Source organism: Crotalus tigris, unplaced genomic scaffold, assembly GCF_016545835.1.
Source record: "Crotalus tigris isolate CLP2741 ecotype Arizona unplaced genomic scaffold, ASM1654583v1 scf7180000017658.5313226, whole genome shotgun sequence".
NCBI classification, from domain to species: domain Eukaryota; kingdom Metazoa; phylum Chordata; class Lepidosauria; order Squamata; family Viperidae; genus Crotalus; species Crotalus tigris.
This window is the reverse complement of record NW_024096545.1, coordinates 2,124,424-2,145,985: the sequence shown is the minus strand read 5'-3', so window position 1 is coordinate 2,145,985 and position 21,562 is coordinate 2,124,424. Positions and strand designations below refer to the sequence as shown.

General features: G+C 39.4%; 1 protein-coding gene across 3 annotated transcripts; it reads right to left on the bottom strand.

Moving 5' to 3' along the window:
* Window positions 1-199: 199 nt before the first annotated feature.
* Window positions 200-20,714, bottom strand: SLC10A2 (solute carrier family 10 member 2). Of its 3 annotated transcripts, XM_039335718.1 has the most exons (7): window positions 20,139-20,714; window positions 16,530-16,648; window positions 10,677-10,765; window positions 9,847-10,022; window positions 8,127-8,284; window positions 1,471-1,646; window positions 200-1,060 (listed from the first exon to the last, which is right to left on the bottom strand). In XM_039335718.1, exons 1-6 carry the CDS (start codon window positions 20,576-20,578, stop codon window positions 1,474-1,476), a joined length of 1,155 nt encoding a protein of 384 aa, XP_039191652.1. In that variant the 5' UTR covers window positions 20,579-20,714; the 3' UTR covers window positions 200-1,060; window positions 1,471-1,473. The 3 variants fall into 3 exon arrangements, with proteins under 3 accessions (XP_039191652.1, XP_039191651.1, XP_039191653.1); XM_039335717.1 differs by having other exon boundaries at window positions 200-1,646; XM_039335719.1 differs by lacking the exon at window positions 1,471-1,646.
* Between the last annotated feature and the right edge of the window lie 848 nt (window positions 20,715-21,562).

The window sequence follows — 21,562 nt, the reverse complement described above, 5'->3', positions numbered from 1 at the left end:
CACCAGAATGTCAACTATTTTGAAGGACAGAGTTAGGAAAGAAGTGAAGCAAATCTGAACTTGGTTAACTGTTCTTTCTTTTATTAAAAAAGGCATGTTTGCCAAGCTTTTTTCTTAATGGAATTTCTTGTGAACCAAAGAAGTGTAAGAAATACATCAACAACAATTATGTTATCACATCTTCTTTAATGTTGCTAAAGTGATTGTCTACATCCAGCCATGGATATACAGCCTAGATCCTAACTCTAATTTTGGATGTGATCATAAAAAAATGCCAAGATCTATTTACCCCAGCATTAAATTAGTGTTGGGGGTTGCTATCTTATATCCAGCAAAAACTTGTCACTATCAAAAAGCATTAAATACATTAGGCACCAAATAAGCAGGAATGTTAGATACATGAACTAGGAAGCTTGGATCAATATATGCACTGGGATTTATTTTCAAATATATATACATACTTTTCTGAGCTATATATCCTCCCAGTTGTCTACATACTATATCAGTAAGTTTCAGTGGGTTCAGATAATTTACCTCCAACTAAATGCTCATAAAATTACATCTTGGCTAACTTTACAAGGATGTGACCATTAATATGTATATCCCAGCTCCTGGTTTCTTATATTGGCTGCTCTGAAATATCTAAGCAATACAGTTTAAGAGGACAAATTCTGCTCAGTGTTGAATACTTACTCAAGAGTGTTTATGAATAGATCTCTTAATGCAAAACGTATTTTTAATGTCTAGAATGCACTGGCAATATGTACTTTGTTCTGCCTTTGTCATTGTTATTTCTTTTCAATTTGCCATGGAGAAAAGTATACCAAAAGCTTAGAATCTTGCATTTAAACAATGTTGTCCAGACTGGTGTTTGCAATAGAATACAGAGAGAATAACATTAACTTCAGTCACAGCATAGTGTTAGGAAAATTGATCTTTTCCATGCGTCAGCTAAGAAGTGCCACTCAACCACATGTTCCTGGGTCTTCCATTCTTCCAATAATGATTGCTGATTTTATTATTTCTTGCATTATAGTAGGACATCATTAGAAGTGTCCATCTGCAAACAATCAGTGGACAGTCAAAAAATAAAATGATGTTTTTTCAATTTCTTAAGCTTAAAGAAATATTTATAATTGCTTGATAGTTTCCTTTGGTTTTTGAGCAACTTGTATTTTAAGTAATATACTTCAGCACAAAATGCATCACAAACTTAAAGATTTCCAATGGTATATTGTCATATACATTTTTTGCTGACTAAAATATTAAAATCCTTAGAAAATTAAAATAACTTTCCTAACTTTCTATTTTCCGAAGAAGAGAGAAGTGAGAGGAAAGATCAAAGGACACAATTGTAAATGAATAATTTAAAGGGAAGGATATCTGTACAAAGGTATACTCCAAATATTTGAAAATATTTCTCTTCAAGGAGCAGAATTTTTAAAAGCAAATGTCCCAGAAAATCCATACTTCTTATACTTTTCCATTTGCCACCACTGTCGTCTGGTTTTCTTCTTTTCCTTCTTCCATCTTAAGTGCTCTATTTGTTGTTGCATACGTTGACACTGGTCCTGATTCAGCTTGATTTTCTTTCTCTAGCAAAACGTTCTTTTTATCAGCAAAATACTTTTTGTAGATCTGGTAAACTAAGAACAATGGTCTGACATGTTAGGAACTGAAATAACAACCACTTACAAAGTCACATTTATTTTGGGACTTTGACAATATTCAACAGTTACATAAAAACACACTCAACCTCTGAGTATAAGGCTACACTCTTGATTACTATTTGTGGCCAAAAGCAAAAGAGGATTGAACTCCTCCATCTCTGACAGAGTTCTAGAAAAGAGAAGGAATTATTTGGAAATGATAGGAGGGGGAGGGGTCAGCATAGTATGATCAAAAAAGTCAAGGTGGGAGCCATGACTGTGCAAAAAATTCTGTCCACTTGTTTTAAATGTACAATACACATAAAAAACAGGCAAAGCTTTCACCATAATATCACAGCTACAATCTTGATTGGCTGTATTCTGTGGATGCTTCTGAATGCTTTACTTCCTTTGTTGGGGGTTTTATTATACTGCATATTTAACCATTAGCTTGAATGTGGTATTTTGAAATGCCCTTGTGTTTCTCCCATATATTCTGTAGCACTTGTTGATTTCCATACACTTTGTCCTACCAAATGTACTTTTGTGGTTCCTCTTAATTGGAAAAGAATGTGAAGCTTGCACCCTGCAAAGCATCCTCATGCATAATTAGTATTTCCAGAAAGACCTCTGAGCTCCACATTTTGAACAGTATTTTCAACCTTAGCAACTTTAAGATGCATGGACTTCAACTCCCATAAGTCCTCAGCCAGCATGTTGGTTGGGCAGTTCTGAGGTTGAGAAATATTGATTTAGAATATAACACTGAAGGAGGTTGCAGCCCATTGTTTTGTTTGGTTTCTGGTAAATGGAAATTTTGTGACTGGCCACACTCCTCAAGGCAACAATTAGGGAATTTTTCAGACTGATTTCTACTTTTGTGGTTAATATTGACCAAGCCAGATAATTTATTTCATCATTTTCACAGCTGTCTTTTAAGATCATTATCTTAAAAATTGTGTGTTTTATTTTGTTTGGGAGATAATTACAGAAAATAGAATCATCTATGGTGTATGAATAAACACTAAAGCTGTTGAGTCCGTGGCGGGAAAACAGACACGAGAAGCAGCTGGAGTTCTCAGTTCATTTATTCAGCGTTCAGCTTACAGGAAGATGGCTTCAGCCTCGCCCAAACGCCTCGCAGCCTCTTATATAGGCAACTCCCGGGTAAATGGGTTACTTTTCCCGTGCCAGCACCCGCGCATGCGCACGGCGCTGGCGACAGCCTGTCTGGTCCCGGGCAGCTTTGCACCTGCCCGGGACTGCCTGCAAACGCCCGAGCCGTTTGCAAAGGCTCGGGACATAACACCCCTTTCCCCCGGGCTAAAACTACTACCAACATACAACATTTATTTTATACGACATTTTGCTCCCCAATGTTCCCACTGTTTACTGGCTTTTGCTTTGCCAGCAATGTTATGTAGTCTTCTAGGTACTTGGGAGATTTCTTTGCTCTCTGTGACCTTCTTAGCTCTGATTACTGGCATAATTCCCCTGACTGGAGGGAGGCGTGAGCCTGTTCTCTCTATTGTGCCCTGGTGTCTTCCAAGGACTGTGCCCCGATGCCTGGCCTGCTTGCTTGCCCACCGGGCTCGTCAGGCCAGGGCTTCTGTTACTTTGTGACCTGGTTGACCTACCTAGCTGTAGACCCTCAGGCCCCTTGAAGTGATAGCCGCTGCTGGGCGTCTCTGTAGAACCTCCTAGGTCAGTCCAAGACCTGTCAGGAGGCTGTCCATTCCCTGAACCCCATTCTGTGTTCGGGCTCGTGTGGGTTTCTGTACTTTCCCAAAACTCAGGTGTTCCCTGATTTGTGCTAGGGTTGTTGTAGTCGGGACTTGGTTCCTCGACTAACTCTGTGTATGTTTGACCCCCTGTAGGATTTGGGTAGGTCAGGCCAACCTTGGGAATTGTGTGCCAGCTCTCTTGCGGGGAATGATTTGTTGGGATGCCCCGGGTATCCTCCGTTGCTGGAGTGCTGTGTGATGTGTGTGTGGAAAGTGAGTATGCCCCCGGGGTGACTCCCTGGCTGGAGTAGGCGTGAGTGCCTGTTGTGTGGGTAAGCTCCATGACTTTCTTTTCGGAGCAATTGCAGTAAGAAACCTTGGGACGAGCCGTTTGTGGCTCCCTCAGTGGAGATGGCAGAGCTCGCCCTTCCCTTTGCTCCAAAGTGTCCCCCTTCCCCCCCTGACAAGACCCAGGAGTCTCAGCAGAAAAGTCTCGCCTAGAGCGAAGTTGGTCGATGTGCCGCCGCAGGACACGACCGTTGTCAAGGGCAACCTCGTAGGAGAGAGGACCTGTGATCCTGGACACAGAAGCGGGGACCCATGTATGACCAGGCCCGTAATTGCGAGCCCAAACCGGGGCACCCACAAGTAGTTGTCTAGGTGCCCTAGGATGTGAGAGTAGATGAAGGCAGTCTGTCCGGATGCAACTGGTCAAGTTTAGTAGTAAGTTGCGCCCCCCAACGAAGTTCAGGTGGGCTTCTCCCTGTAGAAGTGGACGGTGTGGTGCGATAAGAAAGGAGAAAAGTCGCAAACCTGTGATGCCAGTCCCCGTAGGTGAGTCTCTTCATAGGCGTCCTTTGCGATGCGTACCATGCGTTCAGCCATCACCGTTGGTGGACGGGTGAAAAGGCTGCAGACGTGGCATGACGAATCAGGTTTGCCTGTAAGAAAGCTTGGAATTCGGAGGAGGTGAATTGAGGCCGTTGTCGGACACAAGACATCTGGCAGACGTGTGCAGCAAAAATCCCCATCAGTACCTGAATAGTCTTTGCAGTGGTGGTGGACGAGACAGGCACAACCTCAAGCCATTTTGAATGGCTGTCAACAAGGACCAAGAAGAACTGGCCCTGAAAGGGACCAGCGTAGTCAATGTGCACCCTAGACCATGGGGACTGTGTTTCCTCCCATTTATGCACAGGAGCTTGGGGCATCTCTGGGCGAGATCGTTGGCACAGGTGGCATGCGTGTACCTTAGCCTCAATATCTTTATCTAAAGCAGGCCACCACAAGTGGCTGCGTGCAAGAGCCTTCATACAAACAATGCCAGGATGACCCTCGGGGAGGGATTCTAAGACCCTAGGTCACTCATTGAGTTTGGGAATGACAACTCGGTTTCCCCAAGCAGACAACCCTGGCGAAAGGGACAGTTGTTCCTTTTGACAGAAATCTGAAAACATCAGGACTAGGGCATGCTCAGGCCACCCGGGTAAAGGACCCAGGAGCGGAACGTGAAAGTGTGTGATCTGCTACCGTTCAGCGGCAACATCCCTGGCACAAAGAGGGAGCTCGGGCAAGGCTTGGATTGATCGAATGTTGACAGCTGGCGCAGGGTCAGCTTCTACTACTGGCAGAGGCAATCTACTGAGGCCATCAGCATGGCCCATTTCTTTCCCAGGCTTGTGGAGTAATGAAAAATCATATGCAGACAAGAAAATAGACCACCTAAGCATTCTAGGGGAAATTATGTGGGGAGTCTGCTTACGTGTGGTAAACAGTCCACAGCAGAGGCTTATGGTCAGTGAAGACCGTGAAATGCCTGCCATATAGAAAATCGTGGAATTTTTTAATTCCAGCAACAACAGCCAGAGCCTCCCTGTCTATCTGAGCGTAGTTGCGCTCGGCAGAAGACAATGTTCTGGAGTAGTATGCAATAGGAACCTGAGTTCCATCAGAACTGAGGTGACTCAGGACAGCTCCAACCCCGTAGGGGGATGCATCACAAGCGATGCACACAGGGAGAGACTCGTTGAAATGTGCAAGAACACTGTTAGAAGTGAGCAAGGCCTTGACTTCTTTAAAGCAAGCCTCATGCGCTTGTGACCACAGCCACACAGCCTGTTTGTCTAGTAGCCTGTGAAGAGGCTCAGCTACACTAGCTTTATGTGGAAGAAAAGAATTGTAGAAATTCAGGAGGCCTAAGAAGGCCTGAAGTTCGGCCTTAGACTGTGGCCTGGGTGCTTCTAAAATAGCAGTTAGTTTGGATTCAGCAGGATGAATCCCAGCAGCATCAATTTTGAATCCCAGAAATTCAGTAGAAGGCACCCCAATCTGGCATTTGTCTTTTCTGAGCTTGAGGCCTGATTTCCTGAATCTTAACAGGACCGCCCTAAGCCTTTCAGCTAGAATGTGTGTGGAGTCTCCTGCAATCAAGACATCGTCAAAGTAGGGGCAGACCCCTGGTATACCTCGTAGTGTGTTTTCCATTACGCTTTGGAAAATCCCAGGAGCGACATTACTCCAAACTGTAGCCTTTTTACTTTAAAGGCTCCCCTGTGGGTCACAATGGTCTGAGCTATGGCAGCATCATCATCAACAGGCAGCTGTTGATATGCTTGAGCTAGGTCAAGCTTTGCAAAAACACGCCCCCCTTGAGAGAGGCCAGGATGTGACTGACCACAGGAACAGGATAGGCATGTTGCTGCAATGCCTTATTGAGTGTGCATTTGTAATCAGCACAAATGCGAATGTCCCCATTTGCCTTTAGAGGCTTGACAATGGGGGTCTCCCACGGGCTGGAATCAACAGGTTCTAGGATTCCCTGTTGGAGTAGTTTGTCTAGTTCAGTGTCAATCTTACTTTTTAAAGCAAAAGGGACCCTTCTTGCTTTAATCCTAATGGGAGTGACAGTGGGGTCTAGCTTTAAGGACACAGGTGGTCCTTTGAATGTGCCCAGCTGGGGGCTGAAAACATCTGCAAATTCTTTGCAGACTTCCTGTAGGTCGAGTGTTTGTAAGCTGTTGAGTCCTGTGACGTGTATCCCCAGGGCCTCAAACCAATCGAGTCCTATGAGACTCGTTCGTTCACCCCCTACTACTAATAAGTCTAGTGGACCTTCAAAACTCTTGTATTGCACGTTAAGGGTGGCCTCCCCCTTAACACACACTCTTGAGTTCTGAAAATCTGTTAATACAATATCAGAAGGCCTTAACTTGGCCTTAGACCCACTTCTGGAACAAATCTTCCTAAATGTATGCAATGAAATGATGGACAGGGCAGACCCTGTGTCTAGTTCCATAGATAATGGAACCCCTTGTAGCTTCACGTTGAGTGACAGCTTTTTCTTCATGGGCTTGTGTGTGCCTGTTCTACAGATGCTTCTTCGCGAAGTGCAAAAACCTACCCTATTCTGGCTGGGGAATCTGGTACCCTTCAGGCGTTCTTCTTGGGGTTGTGCCTTTCGTCGGCCCAGGCACACAGCTGCAATGTGCCCTTGTTTACCGCATGCCCGGCAGGTAGCGGAGCGGAACTTGCAGTCGGTTCTCCTGTGGCGACCTCCACAGCCGATGCACTTGAGCGGAGCCGAAGAGCTTCCCTTCTGGTTTCCTTCCTTCGCGGGGTGTAGACGGTCGACTTCCTCATCCGGATCCTCCTCGGAGTTTCGTTGAACGTCTTCCTGGTGCACGGACGCACCCTCTGCACTGCTTCTGATCGGCCGCATGTTCTTGACGGCGCTGCCTGCTGCTTCTTCTGCGGTGACTTCCCTTAAGGCGTCTTGGAAGGATAATTCTTCCTTAGCGAAAAGTCTCTTTTGTAGCTCTCGATGCCTTAACCTGCACACGAATCGGTCCCTCAGTCGTTCCTCGAGGTCCTTGAACTCGCAGGGCTTGGCGGCCTTCCGTAACGCGGCGATGTATTCCTTGGCTGACTCACCGGACCGTTGATCCCTTTGTTCGAAGATGTGGCGCCATGAGATAATGGACACCTTGGGGTGGAAGTGCTCCTTCAGCAGCTTCTTCAGGTCTGCATAGCTTACAGACTCTACTGGGACAGGTGCTGCAAGGTTTTCTGCGATTTCGAAGGCGTCTTGGCCGCAAACGCAAAGCAGGGTGGCAGCCTTCAAGCTATCTTCCCTCACTTGGTTTGCCTTGAAGTAGTTCTCCATTCTGGATACGTAGGACTCCCACCGCTCTGGATGTGAGACGTCGAATTCCGAAAGCCTTCCGATTTTCGCCATCTTCGGATCTTCAGGAGACGGGTCTATCAGCCAGCCTACCCCCGAATGCGCACCGGATTGGCGGGCAGCTGCCGAGTCGACGCCGTTCCTCTTTCGCCGCTCAGGACTCCTTGGGTAAGCTTACACTTCTTCCTTTCCAGGTAGTGCAAGGCATCCCATCCTCGTCGCCAGTGTTGAGTCCGTGGCGGGAAAACAGACACGAGAAGCAGCTGGAGTTCTCAGTTCATTTATTCAGCGTTCAGCTTACAGGAAGATGGCTTCAGCCTCGCCCAAACGCCTCGCAGCCTCTTATATAGGCAACTCCCGGGTAAATGGGTTACTTTTCCCGCGCCAGCACCCGCGCATGCGCACGGCGCTGGCGACAGCCTGTCTGGTCCCGGGCAGCTTTGCACCTGCCCGGGACTGCCTGCAAACGCCCGAGCCATTTGCAAAGGCTCGGGACATAACAAAAGCCTCTGAAATAACTTCCTGGTTTTTAAAAACAAAAGATCCAAATGGGTCATAGACAAGGTAGCTTACCTCCCAGAATGATTGCTGCAAAAGCAAGCTGGAAAATGGAATAGATGAGTGGAAAAGTAAACATCAGCCCCAGTTGTTCCTGATTGAAGGAGAGCTGCACAATGGTTGTACACAGCTGAGCATTCTGCATTCCTGTTTCTAGTGCGACAGTACGGCATCTAAAAGAAGTAATGAAGGGTGGAAAAAGAAATAATCACCAGATTGCTTGAGAAAGAGCCTTAGCAGGAATTGGTCTGCTTGGGAATAATGACCAGTTCTGGAGTAGTTTGACTTCTGCTATCAGTTCTGATAAATCAGTTCTGTTTGGCTGAAGGCCAGAAACTTCCAGGGAGAAAGCTTCTGGCTGAGAGCAGCCAAAGGCTGGAACAATTTCCATGACAGCTTGATTTCTGTTACAAAACAAAGCCAGGCTCATTTCCAAGGACAAAAATTCTATCTTTTATCAGGATCTGATAAAATTTTGCTTACAAAATTTCTGAACTTGCTACTAACCTTGAACTTCATTGACTAAATTAGGTTATCGTGCTTGAGTTTGAACTGATAATCCATTCTACTCTACTGTGTGATTCCTGGGTCAGGATATAGTGTTTACCTATGTACTGCACGTCTGTCTATACTTTGATAATGTCCACTTTGGATTCAGGCCAACTCACTGCCAGGATGTTGCCCCAAATTGCATTCTCCAAAAGAATACAGGTCTCAACAAGGTACCCTCCCTGAAACTGGGAAACACATCATTAGCAGACTCCTTTTGAGTTATATTAAGCTTCTAAAACAGCAGGAGAGGAAGGGCCCTTGGTGCTCTTTGAGCTTAGTTGTTTTCTCTCAAATGTTTCATTACCCAAATTAGGCAATATCATCAGCTAGTGACTTAGCACTGATGATGTTGCCTAGTTTGGGTAATGAAACATCTGCAAGAAAACAACCAAAGCTCAGAGAGCACCAAGGATCTTTCATTTCAAGCCTGATCTACAAATATTCTCCTTTATTGATACTAGGAAAGGATATGGGATGTTCTGAGGGAACTTCCTTCCCTAGGCAGATCTAAGGCTACATCATGAAAATTTTATGCATTTACTGAACTACATGAGGATTTGCTATAAGTATTGTAGATACAGCAGATTACATGAGCTTCCACCTCTCTTTCTTACTGAGAATTAGGAATTTATGATGCATCAAAAGTTTCAGTATAAGCTCATTTAAATTGCTGTTGGATCAGAGATGAGGTTGGAGAAGACTGAACAATTGAGTTGTGAATCAAGTAGAGTTGTTTTGATGTTTGTGTAAAGGAAGGTTGGGTTTTTTTTTTCAAAACAGAAAAATTTCAAAAACATGATTATTTTATAGCTTGGAAATGGTAATAGTACTTAAGACTTATATACTGCTTCACAGTGCTTTGCAGCCCTCTCTATGTGGTTTACAGACTCAGCATATTGCCCCCAACAATCTGGGTCCTAATTTTACCGACCTCAGAAGGATGGAAGGCTGAGTCAACCTTGAGCTGGTGAGGATCGAGCTCTGGCAGTCAGCTTGATAAATAACTGATATTTATAAATATCCGTTTATAAAAAAGGGAAGTATTGAATGACTAGGGGCTGTAAAAAGCCAGCCTATAACTCTATGGTTAATTAATTTTCAATTTTCAATTATCTTTTAAAAAGATAGACAATATGGTTTATGCTAGTTAGGATTATAGTATTAGTTGTGAAACAAACCTTACCTGTGCCAGGATAGGCCAGCAATGCGAGCCAAAAAAAAGCCTAGAGAATAACCAGCAGCTGGAAAGATAGTCCCAATAATCCAGAGTTGAGGACTAATTGTCCAGGAACTTTGGTATAATATTCCTCCGACCACGGCTATGATCACTATGAGAATAGCACCACTTATGGAACCAATCTGAGGGGAAGGGAGAGACTGCATATTTAATATATCACCAGCACAAATTATAACCTTGAAATCTTCCACTGTATATGGTGGAATCAGGACCGATCCTATTATAGGGTAGACTCTGGCTGCCCAAGTATGGCAATATTATTAACAATAATTGATCAGTAGGCCAATTTATTAAAATGATGACTATATTTTCTGTAACATAGTGATAATTTCTCTCTCATATATCAAAATGACTTGGATTATCTCTAGGTAAAAAAGTAAATTTGCAAAGCTTTGGGGTTTGGAATGGTCTCTGATAGTCCTTAAAGGGAATGAGTGACAAATAGATCTCTTAAATAATTAAACTGACATATTTTGTTTATTTCTTCAGCATTCAAATTAAGGAAGCAAAAGGGATTGCTCCAGTATGTTTGTGTATGAATGTATTTGTTTGATTTATAGGGCCCCCAATAAACGGCCCTAAAATGCTGTAGCAACTCTAAGCATCCAACAACATATTAAAAACATAGTCACAATAGACAAAACAACATTAAATATGTATGAAGGCAGCCAAGGTAAGAAAAAACCCCTATAATACATTCAGATCACAGTCAGCCCCAATTATATCTTGAGTATTCTTTGAGTAAGTATACTCAAAGAATAATTGTTCAGCCTTACCTTAAGTATAATTTTCGCTAGTTTGGGCCATTGGTGCTTAAAGAATATCCCAAAGGAAACAGGAATGACAAGTGCAACCAATGAAATGCCTGGGGGAAAAAAACAGGTTAAATTGGGGAAAAGGTATCTAAGTTGAAATAAATGAAATCTTTTTAACATGAAAAAAAAATATCAAAGATCTTATCCACTAATCAAAATCAGTGTTATGTATGCCATGTTATACAAGTCAGTTTATTTAACTAAATAGAAATAAATCATATAAATTAGTAAGTTATTTCTAAATGGTTCTCCAAATATTCTTCAGGGATATGAATTTTTTCTTTCCTTGGTTAAGGTTTATTTCATAACAGTATATCTCTATATACATTAGTAGTGGGCTTTATTCAGGATGATAATGAGGGTGCTTTAAGGAGGAGGTAAAGGGTTTGGTGAACTGGTATAATAAAAACAGCCTGATTTTAAAGGTAGGTAAAACAAAAGAGATTATTGTCAATTTCATTATATTATATTCAGAATAGTTCTATCATGGTTAGCCCTGCATATACATTTAATGAATTAAATACAGAATAGTTGTAAACCTGAAGGCAATATACTACCCTGCAGTAAGTAATACTAACTAGAATCCTGTAAAAAAATTAAAAGATATGACCGCTGGTTCTCATTGTCTTTTTGGTTTTAGAAATGCAATTGCATTCAATCAGAATCTATGGCTCTTGATTTTGATGGCAGTGTGCCTGCTTATGGAGTCCATCTGCTGACTGACTAGTAGGCTTCCTTGGGCAATTAGCCTGACTAGCAGGCTTCCTTGGGCAATAAGTACAGATTACAGGACGAGATAGACCAGAGGTCAGATCCATCATCCAAAATCAACACTGGCAGAATTCTTTTATTGTGGTTTCTCCAAATTTTGGATTACAACTCCCATCCACTCTGTGTGGCATCAGTGATAATTATGGATTATAGATGTTCAAAAACAACAGAAGGGATTTCCAAATGCTCATTCTGAATCTTTCCAAATTGCCTGTCTATTTTATTCCTTCAAGAAATATGCTATAGACTAGAACTGGGCATGGTAGCAATGAGAGATTTGGAAAAACTATTCAGGTGTTTTGCATTGTCTACATCAACAAAGTTCAGAATCATGGAGGCCACATGTATCAAATTCAATTGCGTCATGTGATGTATCATGACATATTGCAATGTTTTTTGCCTTTGCAGAGCTGGGTGGGCGTGGGCTGTGCGTGATGCATCCTGCCCATGGGCCGTCAGTTTGACACTCCTGATGTAGTCAGTGGTTTTCTCTGTGATGTTTTATGGAAGTTAAGGTTGAAGAAACAGTGTGGATAAAGTTGGGATGCATTTTGTACTTCAGTGTTGGGGAATACTCTCAAGAATATCATGGGGTGGTCAAGAAAATAACAAATAAACAAATCATAAAATAAATCAGTCCAGAGTTTTCAAGGTGCAAATGAACAAGTTCAAATTAGACAGGGTTGTATGGTTTATGATAGGTAGGATGACAGGATATTAATTATGGAACAATGACAATGCTGTTAATATTGAAGGGGATGAATTGAACTGACATAGATTGTTGCAATTTTATATAAATTTTGATAAAAACTATGGTTGAAAATAATTGTATTTATTACTACAATTTGACAACTTTAGACAAAAACCTAACACTCTTGGGAAAAGCAAAAGGATAGAGAAAATGAAAACTAGTAGCAAGTCAATTAAACTCTATTTTTAGAGTGATGAGTATCCCTGTTGGAAGACCTGAAGAGTCAGACTGGGAATGTATCAACTAGAGTGAGAAGTTCAGTCTACACAGTTGCTAAGAGTCAATACCAATCTGAAGGCATATAATCAGCCAACCAACCAACCATTTTATTCCTTGATCCTTTGGATTTCCTACAGTTTGATTGGGAAATGGAAAAGAGTTTGAGCTTCAAAGGTTCTGAGCTTAAAATGACTATTTTGAGCATCCTCAGCTTGAAACAAAATATCCTAGAATTTGTCCTGGATTTGTATTCCATGCTTGAGATAAAACAATTTATTTTATTTCATGTTGTTCTGAGGGTGCTTATTTCTATTTGTCCAAGTAGTGGGAATTAGTGTATTAATCAATAAAATAGTAGACATAAATTCCAGTTCTTCAGCCATTAGCTACAGCTAGTTGAAAAGAGAAGTTGGAGGGGAATTGAGGAATGGCATCTATAAGCACATGTTTAAAGCCTGAAACCATTTTGAACTGCTGGTTTGTGGAGAGAGACACAAGTTGACTACTACTTGCTTAGTGCCTAAGTAGTACTGTTTTATTCATTGCTATTGAAAGCTTAAGGGTTGTAAATAATGCTGTTATCTTTGTTTTATTCTTTCTTAGGCAGGTTCTAAACTAAAAAGAGAGTACTGTGCACATCCATCACAGATGGATTTACTATGCTGTTGAGCTTTCAGGGAACCAAATGAGAAATTATGTTGCTTTCTTTGTTTGTTGAGACAAACCTATCTTAATAAATAATAACAGAATAAATTGAAAAAATTGAACAGTGAATGTGCATTAGAAATAATGTTTCATGGTAGTAGCCATACAAGTGTATTTTTTTATGTCGTTTATGAAGTATGTTGAAATGAAATCTATTGTTGCTTCCTTGCTGGGTAGCTGCTTCTTTCTGGGCTCTTTAGCTTTTCCTAGGGCTGGTTTATTTATTTATTATTTATTAAATTTGAAAACTTGAAAAATGTGTGTTTAAAAATTATTTGCCATGGAGATGTTTTAAATATTGTCCTTTTAAAATGGAAATTGAATGTAGGTAGTGCTTAATGTGGACTACTTATATGGATATAGTTAAAAATGAAGAAATAATGGACTTGTTTCAAATTCCCAGTACTCACTTGGGGGAATTATTCAAAAATATTTGGGATTTTGTACCATCAAAACATAACACACTTGAAACCTCTAGTAGGTTGTTTTATTCTAAGCTCATAGCAAGACATTCTAAAAAAAAAAAAAAAAAGCTACACACTTCTAATTTTCTCATTGTTTCTTCTTTACCTCATTTCCATAGCTTTATCTCAATTGTTTTTTTAGTTTCTAGCTTTTTAATTCATAAACTATTTTCATCCTCCTTTGTTCTACCATTCTCTTGGCCAGTTTTACATTCCTCTCCCACAAAGACATTTTATATAGATTCTTCTCTGCCAGATTTTCTTTGAACTTCTTTGTTCTCAGCCTTTTCTATTTATTTCCACTTTCTCTTGGCTTTTATTAGATTGCACATTGACTCCAAACATTAGTATGTGCCCACATTAGTGATTTAGAAACAGCACTTAATTAAATTTAAACAGTATCAGAGGCTGTTTGATTTGGGTTGTGGCTTGCATCCAAAGTGAGATTTGAGAAATGAAGTTTCATGTCTCCTGTGGACAAACATAGAAAATTCACAAATGCTGTAACTTTTATGTTTAGCAGGAGGCAGTAAATCCTGGCTTCCAGTCAACAGGAATATGAGTTTTAAAACTAAGTTGTGATTTAACCTTATAATTGAGGTCATTTTGCTATTTGGACAGAATTAGGTGTGCCGACTACAAAATAAAACTCTATCCAACTCCCAAACTAAAGTGAATGGAGACTCTGCCAGTCAATGTCAGAAATGTTATACTATATGCATAGTGCAATATTGCTTATTTGCAGGGCTTTTTTTTCTCATAGAATGCCCAGAACGGAGTTCCGGCACCTTTTTTTGGATGGAACTTTATAGGGTAGGCAAGGTGGGTTGTATGACGTGTGTGAGTTCCGGCACTTTTTTGTTGTTTTTTTTTTTTTTAGAAAAAAAGCACTGCTTATTTGAATTTTCAAGAATCTCTGCTGTTTACTAATGATAAGTATCTGCAGACCAAGGCTTTGTTTAGCCACCAACAAATGAAAAACAAACAAGTGTAGGATGAAGGCCACTTCTGCATGTTTTCACCCAATATAGTCCTGAGCTTTCTTTTCTGAACTGGGCCCGCAATACTTGCTGATATTATCAGACCATCTTGTTTTAGGTCTCTTTTGTGTATGCTTTTTATCAAGTGGGATACATTCTATGACTGCCTTGGTCCATCTTCCATCAGTTCTTCTTGTTATGTGATCAGCCCATTTCCATTTCATTTTTTATATCTGGAAAAGAACTAGAAGTACTAGACCACTACATATACCTTGGCCAACGGATCTCAGTGGAAGGTGATACAACAAGAGAAACTGAACAGCATGTTAAATATGGTTGGCAGGTATTTGGCAAGCTAAGGATAATTTTCAAGAACAACCTCAACCAATGCCTGAAGAGAAAAGTTTTCGATAAGTGTGTGCTACCTGCTCTAACATATGCCAATGAAACATGGACACTAACCTCACAAACAATTCAAAAACTAAGAGTGGTGCAAAGAGCCATGGAAAGATATATGCTCAGCATCATAAGACAAGATAGGAAGACTTGCACATGGATTAGAGAACAAACAAAAGTATATGGTATCATCAAGAGAGTATAAGAATTAAAAAAAAGAACGCACACATACATACACACACATGTGTGTACACATACACAGACAGACAGACAGACAGACAGATAGATAATAGGGATAAAGAAAAAGAATATTGCAAGCAGCATTCTGAATAGTGTTTGTTTTATAACTGATTATGTCTTCCAAACTTGTTATTTTGTGGATGGGTAAACTCTTGAGAAGGCAACAGGCTGAAAAATTCCAAATGTAGCTACCAGTTTCAAAGGATTAGAGATTCATATTGCGAATGTGTTGCCAACTTATTTGGATTTCATATAACTAAAAAAAAACACTTTTGAGATGGTTGAGGACCTTGAAATTGCAGTCATTACTGCATAATTCCTTTGATTACCACTTGGACCATCATCTCATAACAGGCATTTTCATCATCTATTCATACAATGGAGTAGAATCAGATCCATTATAACGGTGGAAATGTACGCATTAAATTATCATCATTGTTCACTTTTTGGTTTTCCAATCCTTTTTAATGGATTGGTTTTGCATGTTCTTAGAGAAGGTACTCAGAACACAGGCATTTCCATGTATCTACAGTTAACCCAACATAATAGAGCAGTTTAAATTGCAGAATTTGCTGTCTGAACCTATCTTGGTGCAGTCAAATCTTAACATTCCTTTAAAGGGAGAACACCATAAATCCTATATTTTTTAAAAAAATAAAACACATTTTACAGAGATGTTTGTGGCATTACTTCCAGAGGGTATAAATCCATATTCTTTTGTTGTTCAGTGACTAAGTCACATCCAATTCTTCAGAACCCCATGGATCATAGCACGCCTCCTTGTATTCCTTTGTCTCCTGGAGTTTGCCCAAATTCATGCTCATTGTATTGATGACACTATCTAACCATTTCATCCTCTGCCATCCCCTTTTCCTTTTGCCTTCAATCTTTCCCAACATCCATATTTTTAATATGCCTTAATTTTATGATCTTAATCCTTGTCAACAATTGTAAGTATAATTACAATATCATAGATTTTCACTGGCAAGGAGGCATGAACAATATTGGTTGTTTCAACTCCCAACTGGGCTTATATGTCACTGTTGAAAATGCATCATACGTCTTTCCGGCAACTGAGTGTTTACTGTGGGGAGTTAGTTTCAACGTTATGCCATTCCTGATTCTGTCAGTTGCATAAAAAGATGCCAAGCATCTGTTTTGAGAGAAGTCCTAAAGCTTCAGACTAATTAACCCCAAATATAAAACCATGGAGGTTATGATTTTCTAATGCAGACTTTAGTTGTAAAAATGGATCTTGGAATGATTGTGGGAGGCACATTTAGCTTACCAATGCTGTCATAGGGGATCTGAATGGAGTTGAAATCTGTCCAAATCCTGGTGTAGACAAAGATACAGAGCGGCATCATTCCCATGGCCAGCAGGGTTGAACATGTTGTCATACTGATGCTGAAAAAGAATCAGTCATTGTTACTATTGTTATCATGTTAGTTTCAAATATTTTGTGGATGCTAAATTGTGGGTTCTCACAAAAGTATGCTTATTTTCAAGTTCCAGATATAACTGTAAGAATGTTTGCCTTGTCATCAATACAGATAATCCTTGACTTTCTACCAGCCACTCAGCAATGGTTCAAAGTTACGACCTACTTGAAAAAAGGGAGTTAGCTGCTCTGCCCAGTCAGATGACCACTCTTTGGGTGCTTGACAACACAACCACATTTACAGCCATTTGCAGTATCCCTCAGTTACTGATCATGTATTATGAAGGTTTTGTTGAAAAGTGGGACTTTTTGGGAAAACTATACCATAACGAACAATTGGTTTGCTTAACAGCCATGGCAATTGCTTAACAACTGTGGTGTTCACATTTCTGACTGTAGCATTTGCTTAATGACTGCTGAAAAAATGAAAAATTTAGTAGCTTTACAACCGTAATGGGCATTACAGCCATAACTCAGAGACTACCTGTAATGGTATAATGCCTATAAATAGCAATAGTAATTTTGTAAAGTAACAGGCATATCATAAAGGGATCCTCAAGTGATTTTTCTCTTGTTATGTTCAGTTGGCCCCTGCTGGACTTTAGAAAGACTTGGAAACGTTGGCTGTTCCACTAGCTATGGGAACCAAGATGAGGGAGGGCATCAGGAGATTCCAGGGCTTTTTTTCCTCATAGAACATCCAGAACGGAGTTCCGGCACCTTTTTTGGATGGAACCTTGTAGGGTAGGCAAGGCGGGTTGTATGATGTGTGTGAGTTCCAGCACCTTTTTTTTTTTAGAAAAAAAGCACTGGGAGATTCCATTATTATTTATTGCTGACTGTTGTTTTTGATCTCGGTTGTTTGGTGTTCAAGTCACCCAGAATCATGTTGTTTAAATTGGTGGCTATATAAACTCTTCAAATAAATAAATAAGAAATCTTTATCATGCATTCATTCTCCGTTTTTGAGAGAATTGTAGGACGAGACATCCTGATGTCATCTAATATCTCTTTCAGTATTTTCCCAGTTTTACTTTTATTTTCAAGGCATAATACACACAGAATGCACAAAGATAACATTTGATAATGCAAACAGACAAATGAACTGTCCAATGTCACAAAACATTTTAAGTGGTAGGATTAGGAATTGATAGTCTGAAAGGATTCTTAAATATAGGAATTTTGAAACAGAGATTCCAAGGATAATGAAAATGGAAATAAATTAAAAACTGAGAAATCATAAGTTGAAGCTTAAGGATTATATATTTATTGGAAAATAATGGAAATTATGTCTGAATATACATATCTAAGATAGTATTGACAAGTTGAATTTATATGTGAATAAGACTTGCTGAACCCTACTTATTTATTTTCAAAGTAAATATAAGAATTGCATTAATAAAGCTCATTTTTCTCATTGTAGTGTAATATCTGAACAATTAAGTTTTACAAAATATCACTGGAAAAGAGGGAATAAAAATAAACAGCTTCTTATTCTTTAATTTGGCCCATTAAGGATCATAAACAATAATTAATTACAATTGGGAGGGAAGGCGAACAAAATATATACAGAAAATCGTATGTGGTCTGATTCTGTTAAACAGTTAAGCCAGGCATTTGTTATTATGGGAAATATAACTTATTTACTGTATGTAACCTGGGCTCACTTAAACTTACTTGGAAATAAGTCCCAGTGACTACAATAGGCTCTGCAGCTGAATAAAAAATGGACAGGATTTCATTGAAAGCAGCAACCCTATTTGTGTGGGTATAAATTTAATTAAACTAATTAGTGCAGGAAAACTGTTTTAAAAGTATCTGGACAAAATCCCAATTGCTTCTAACAAAAACAGAATGGAACATGATTAATGTATAAGCATTGCTAGTATTGATGAATGATAACCTTTTAAAAATCCAAAAATGTTTGAATTTTAAAACAAGGCCTATTAGCACCAGCACTAACATGTTACATAGTTTGGGTAATGAAACATCTGCAAGAAAACAGCCAAGCTGAGAGAGCACCAAGGACCTCTCACAATATCTATTCTCAAGTTATTTTGGAACATAATATTGCTAATAATATTATTAGCAACATGTGTACTGCAAAATTCCTATGATTTAATGCAGCGAATACAATTGTTGTGTGTGGGCTAGAATGCAGGCATTTTCCATATGCCAATCCATATGCATCCTCATATAGAACTTTACATACATGCAATTTGATAAATATTGCATGTCACCTGTGAATAGTTCAATGGAATGAATATATATTTCTGAACCAGCTCTTCTGAGCCCAGCTTTCAAAAGCAATTTAATAGTTTGGCACTGGTAAGAAAAAAGAACAACTTCCAAATTGGAAGTTATATCCTGCCAAGTTTTATTTGTGCTAGTACAAATTTTGGGTTGGTTTAAGATTCTGAATATATCTACAGTTGTGCTGAATCAGATCATGCATATATTGGTAGCAGCAAATAGGATCTGACTTTGGACTGCATTCCTTTTATTTGTATAATAAGATTAATTCTGTTACCCTTCATGTTCTAGCTAGCTATCTTAATGACTAAAAGAAAAAGAAGCAGCAAAACAGCCACAACCCTAGAATGAGTCATGCACCAGGTTCAGGAAAGTACCTACCAACTTTTCAAAACCTTTGATCAAAATATGTAAAAATTAGAACTGAAATATATATATGTGCTTCTAATATTTTCCCTCTCTTGATCTTCTTTCTCCTCTTTGTTCTAGATGTGCTTTTGTTTTGTTTTATTCTTCCCAAATTCAGTGGTGCCTAGCACTTTCAAAGAACCCCCAAATGGTCCCTTCTTCTCTGAATTTTGGAATTCATCCACCCTTCAATTTCCATTCACCTTTTTTGCCATCTCTACTCCTATGATTGGTGGTCTCAGCAAACTTGACTTGAAAAGTTCTCTTTTACTCCTCCAACTTTGCCCTACTTGCACTGATTTTTCACTTTAATCTAATTCATTGCTCTGTATTTTATACCGAGGATGGAGGAATTCATTTTCTTCAGTTGGAATTCACTGTATTTCTGCTATTACCAATGAAAGCACTTGAACACTTTGATTTGGTGTCCTCTCTCTCTCTCTTTCTCGCTCTGTCAATATAACTATTTATTTTGAAGAAACTGATAGTAGCAGATAAATACATCAAGATGCACTATTGCCAAGATTTAAAGTGGGTATACTGTATCTGCAAATGCAGTTGTGTTCAAGCCATTCTGTTAAGAGTGTTTTCTAATAAGGTGGAAGCTGCAGAGCAATATTTTTAAGTACAATGTTTTATTAAGAGATATAATGCATGGTGTTTGTTAAATTATAACTTCTATTGATTTCAGCAGGTTCTCTCACTAATAAACATGCACAAAGTAGCAGTTTTAAAGTTCAGTTTTTAAAAAATATGACACAAATTTAAACTCTGAGAAAAGCAAGTCACTCTTACCTTAGGTCCATGTCACCATCCAACCAGTAAGCTAAAATGTTAGAAGCTGTTCCACCAGGACAACATCCCATGATGATCACTGCAACAGCTTGAATTGGAAGCACACCAAAAGCAAATGCCAGTGTAAAACCCAAGAGAGGCATGATTCCAAACTGGCAAAGGATACCCACAATGATACCCCAAGGCTTTTTTATGTGTCCTAAAAATTTCTTCAGTTCCACATTGCAGCCCATGGAGAACATCACCAGTGCCAGCATAACAGTTAGGACAGTACTTAAGATTACGCTCAAAACTTCGTTGAAATCATCTGGTGGCTTTAAGCAGGATGTTCCTTTGCAGATGGTGGCATTTCCAGAACAGTGTGAAAAATTCCAAGTTGATTGTGTTGTTGGAAATGCAGAGGTTAAAATACCAGATTCCCTTAAATAGTACTCCTGCATTTTGAAGGGGAAGAAATGCTTGTCCAGGCTCTCATGCACTATATTGAAACTAGTCTTCTTCAATGTCTCATTATAAATGACTAGGGGCAATAAAGAAGATGATAATGCTGGAATTTGGCAGTTGCTAAGGTTTAGAGCTGAGGTGTTGAGTCACAATATATCCCTAGTGCAAATACATTTATTCACTGTGAATCAATCATTTATTTTCAGAATAGGTGAGGTTTCACACCAAATTAATATTTAAACATAATGAGTAACAAGCAAAAATAATTAATATATTACATGAGGATCAAAGAGTAACTGGGAGCATCTCTCTTTAATATTTATCTCTTCTCCACCCCTTAATTTTCAGCCAGCTGTACTGTGAAAAAATATTTGCCCCCTTTTGGATTTCCTGATGTTTGCTATCACATTCTCATGTGGGTCTTTCTGACTTACAAAGGAAGTCTAAATGAAAAAAAAATCAAAATTTTCTGTGAGTTTCATTTACTTCATCCAATATACTGATGTATATATTGCTAGATTAAAAATATGTTGTCATTTCATACTAAAGCACTGTGCTGAAACATATACTATATTTCCCCCCTTTTTAAAGTGAGAAAAGGTGAGTCTTTAAACATATGATTTATTATTGCAGTTTCCTTATCTAAAATTAGATATTATATAGAATTGGAATTAGAATTTTCTTGTCCTGCATGAAGAAAAGATAATCCATTGAAATCAGGGCTAATCATCTTGATTATCTGATATCCTCTTAGTTCAGAGACAACTCACTATCCGCATTTGGACAACACTGTATTTTTTTAAAAAAAAACAAAACAAAATAAAACTGTCTCAGTCCTCACAAATGTTGGGATTCCAGGGATTCAGCAAATGCCATCATTTATGTTACCATTGATGGTGCTCAGCTGTATGGCAAAGAGGTTGATGAGATTAGTCAAGTCTGCAACTTCTCATTGTCAGTATGTTATTGTGTCCATTTGC

What these genes read in the sequence shown, in the direction of transcription:
- SLC10A2 (XM_039335717.1), bottom strand. Translation starts at nt 20,578, where the DNA reads ATGCAGGAGTACTATTTAAGGGAATCTGGTATTTTAACCTCTGCATTT. An exon ending in GATGGTGACATGGACCTAAG is followed by an intron (nt 16,649 to 20,138) that starts GTAAGAGTGACT and finishes ATTCTTTTTCAG; the next exon opens with CATCAGTATGACAACATGTT. An exon ending in TGCAGCAATCATTCTGGGAG is followed by an intron (nt 1,647 to 8,126) that starts GTAAGCTACCTT and finishes CATTGTTCTTAG; the next exon opens with TTTACCAGATCTACAAAAAG.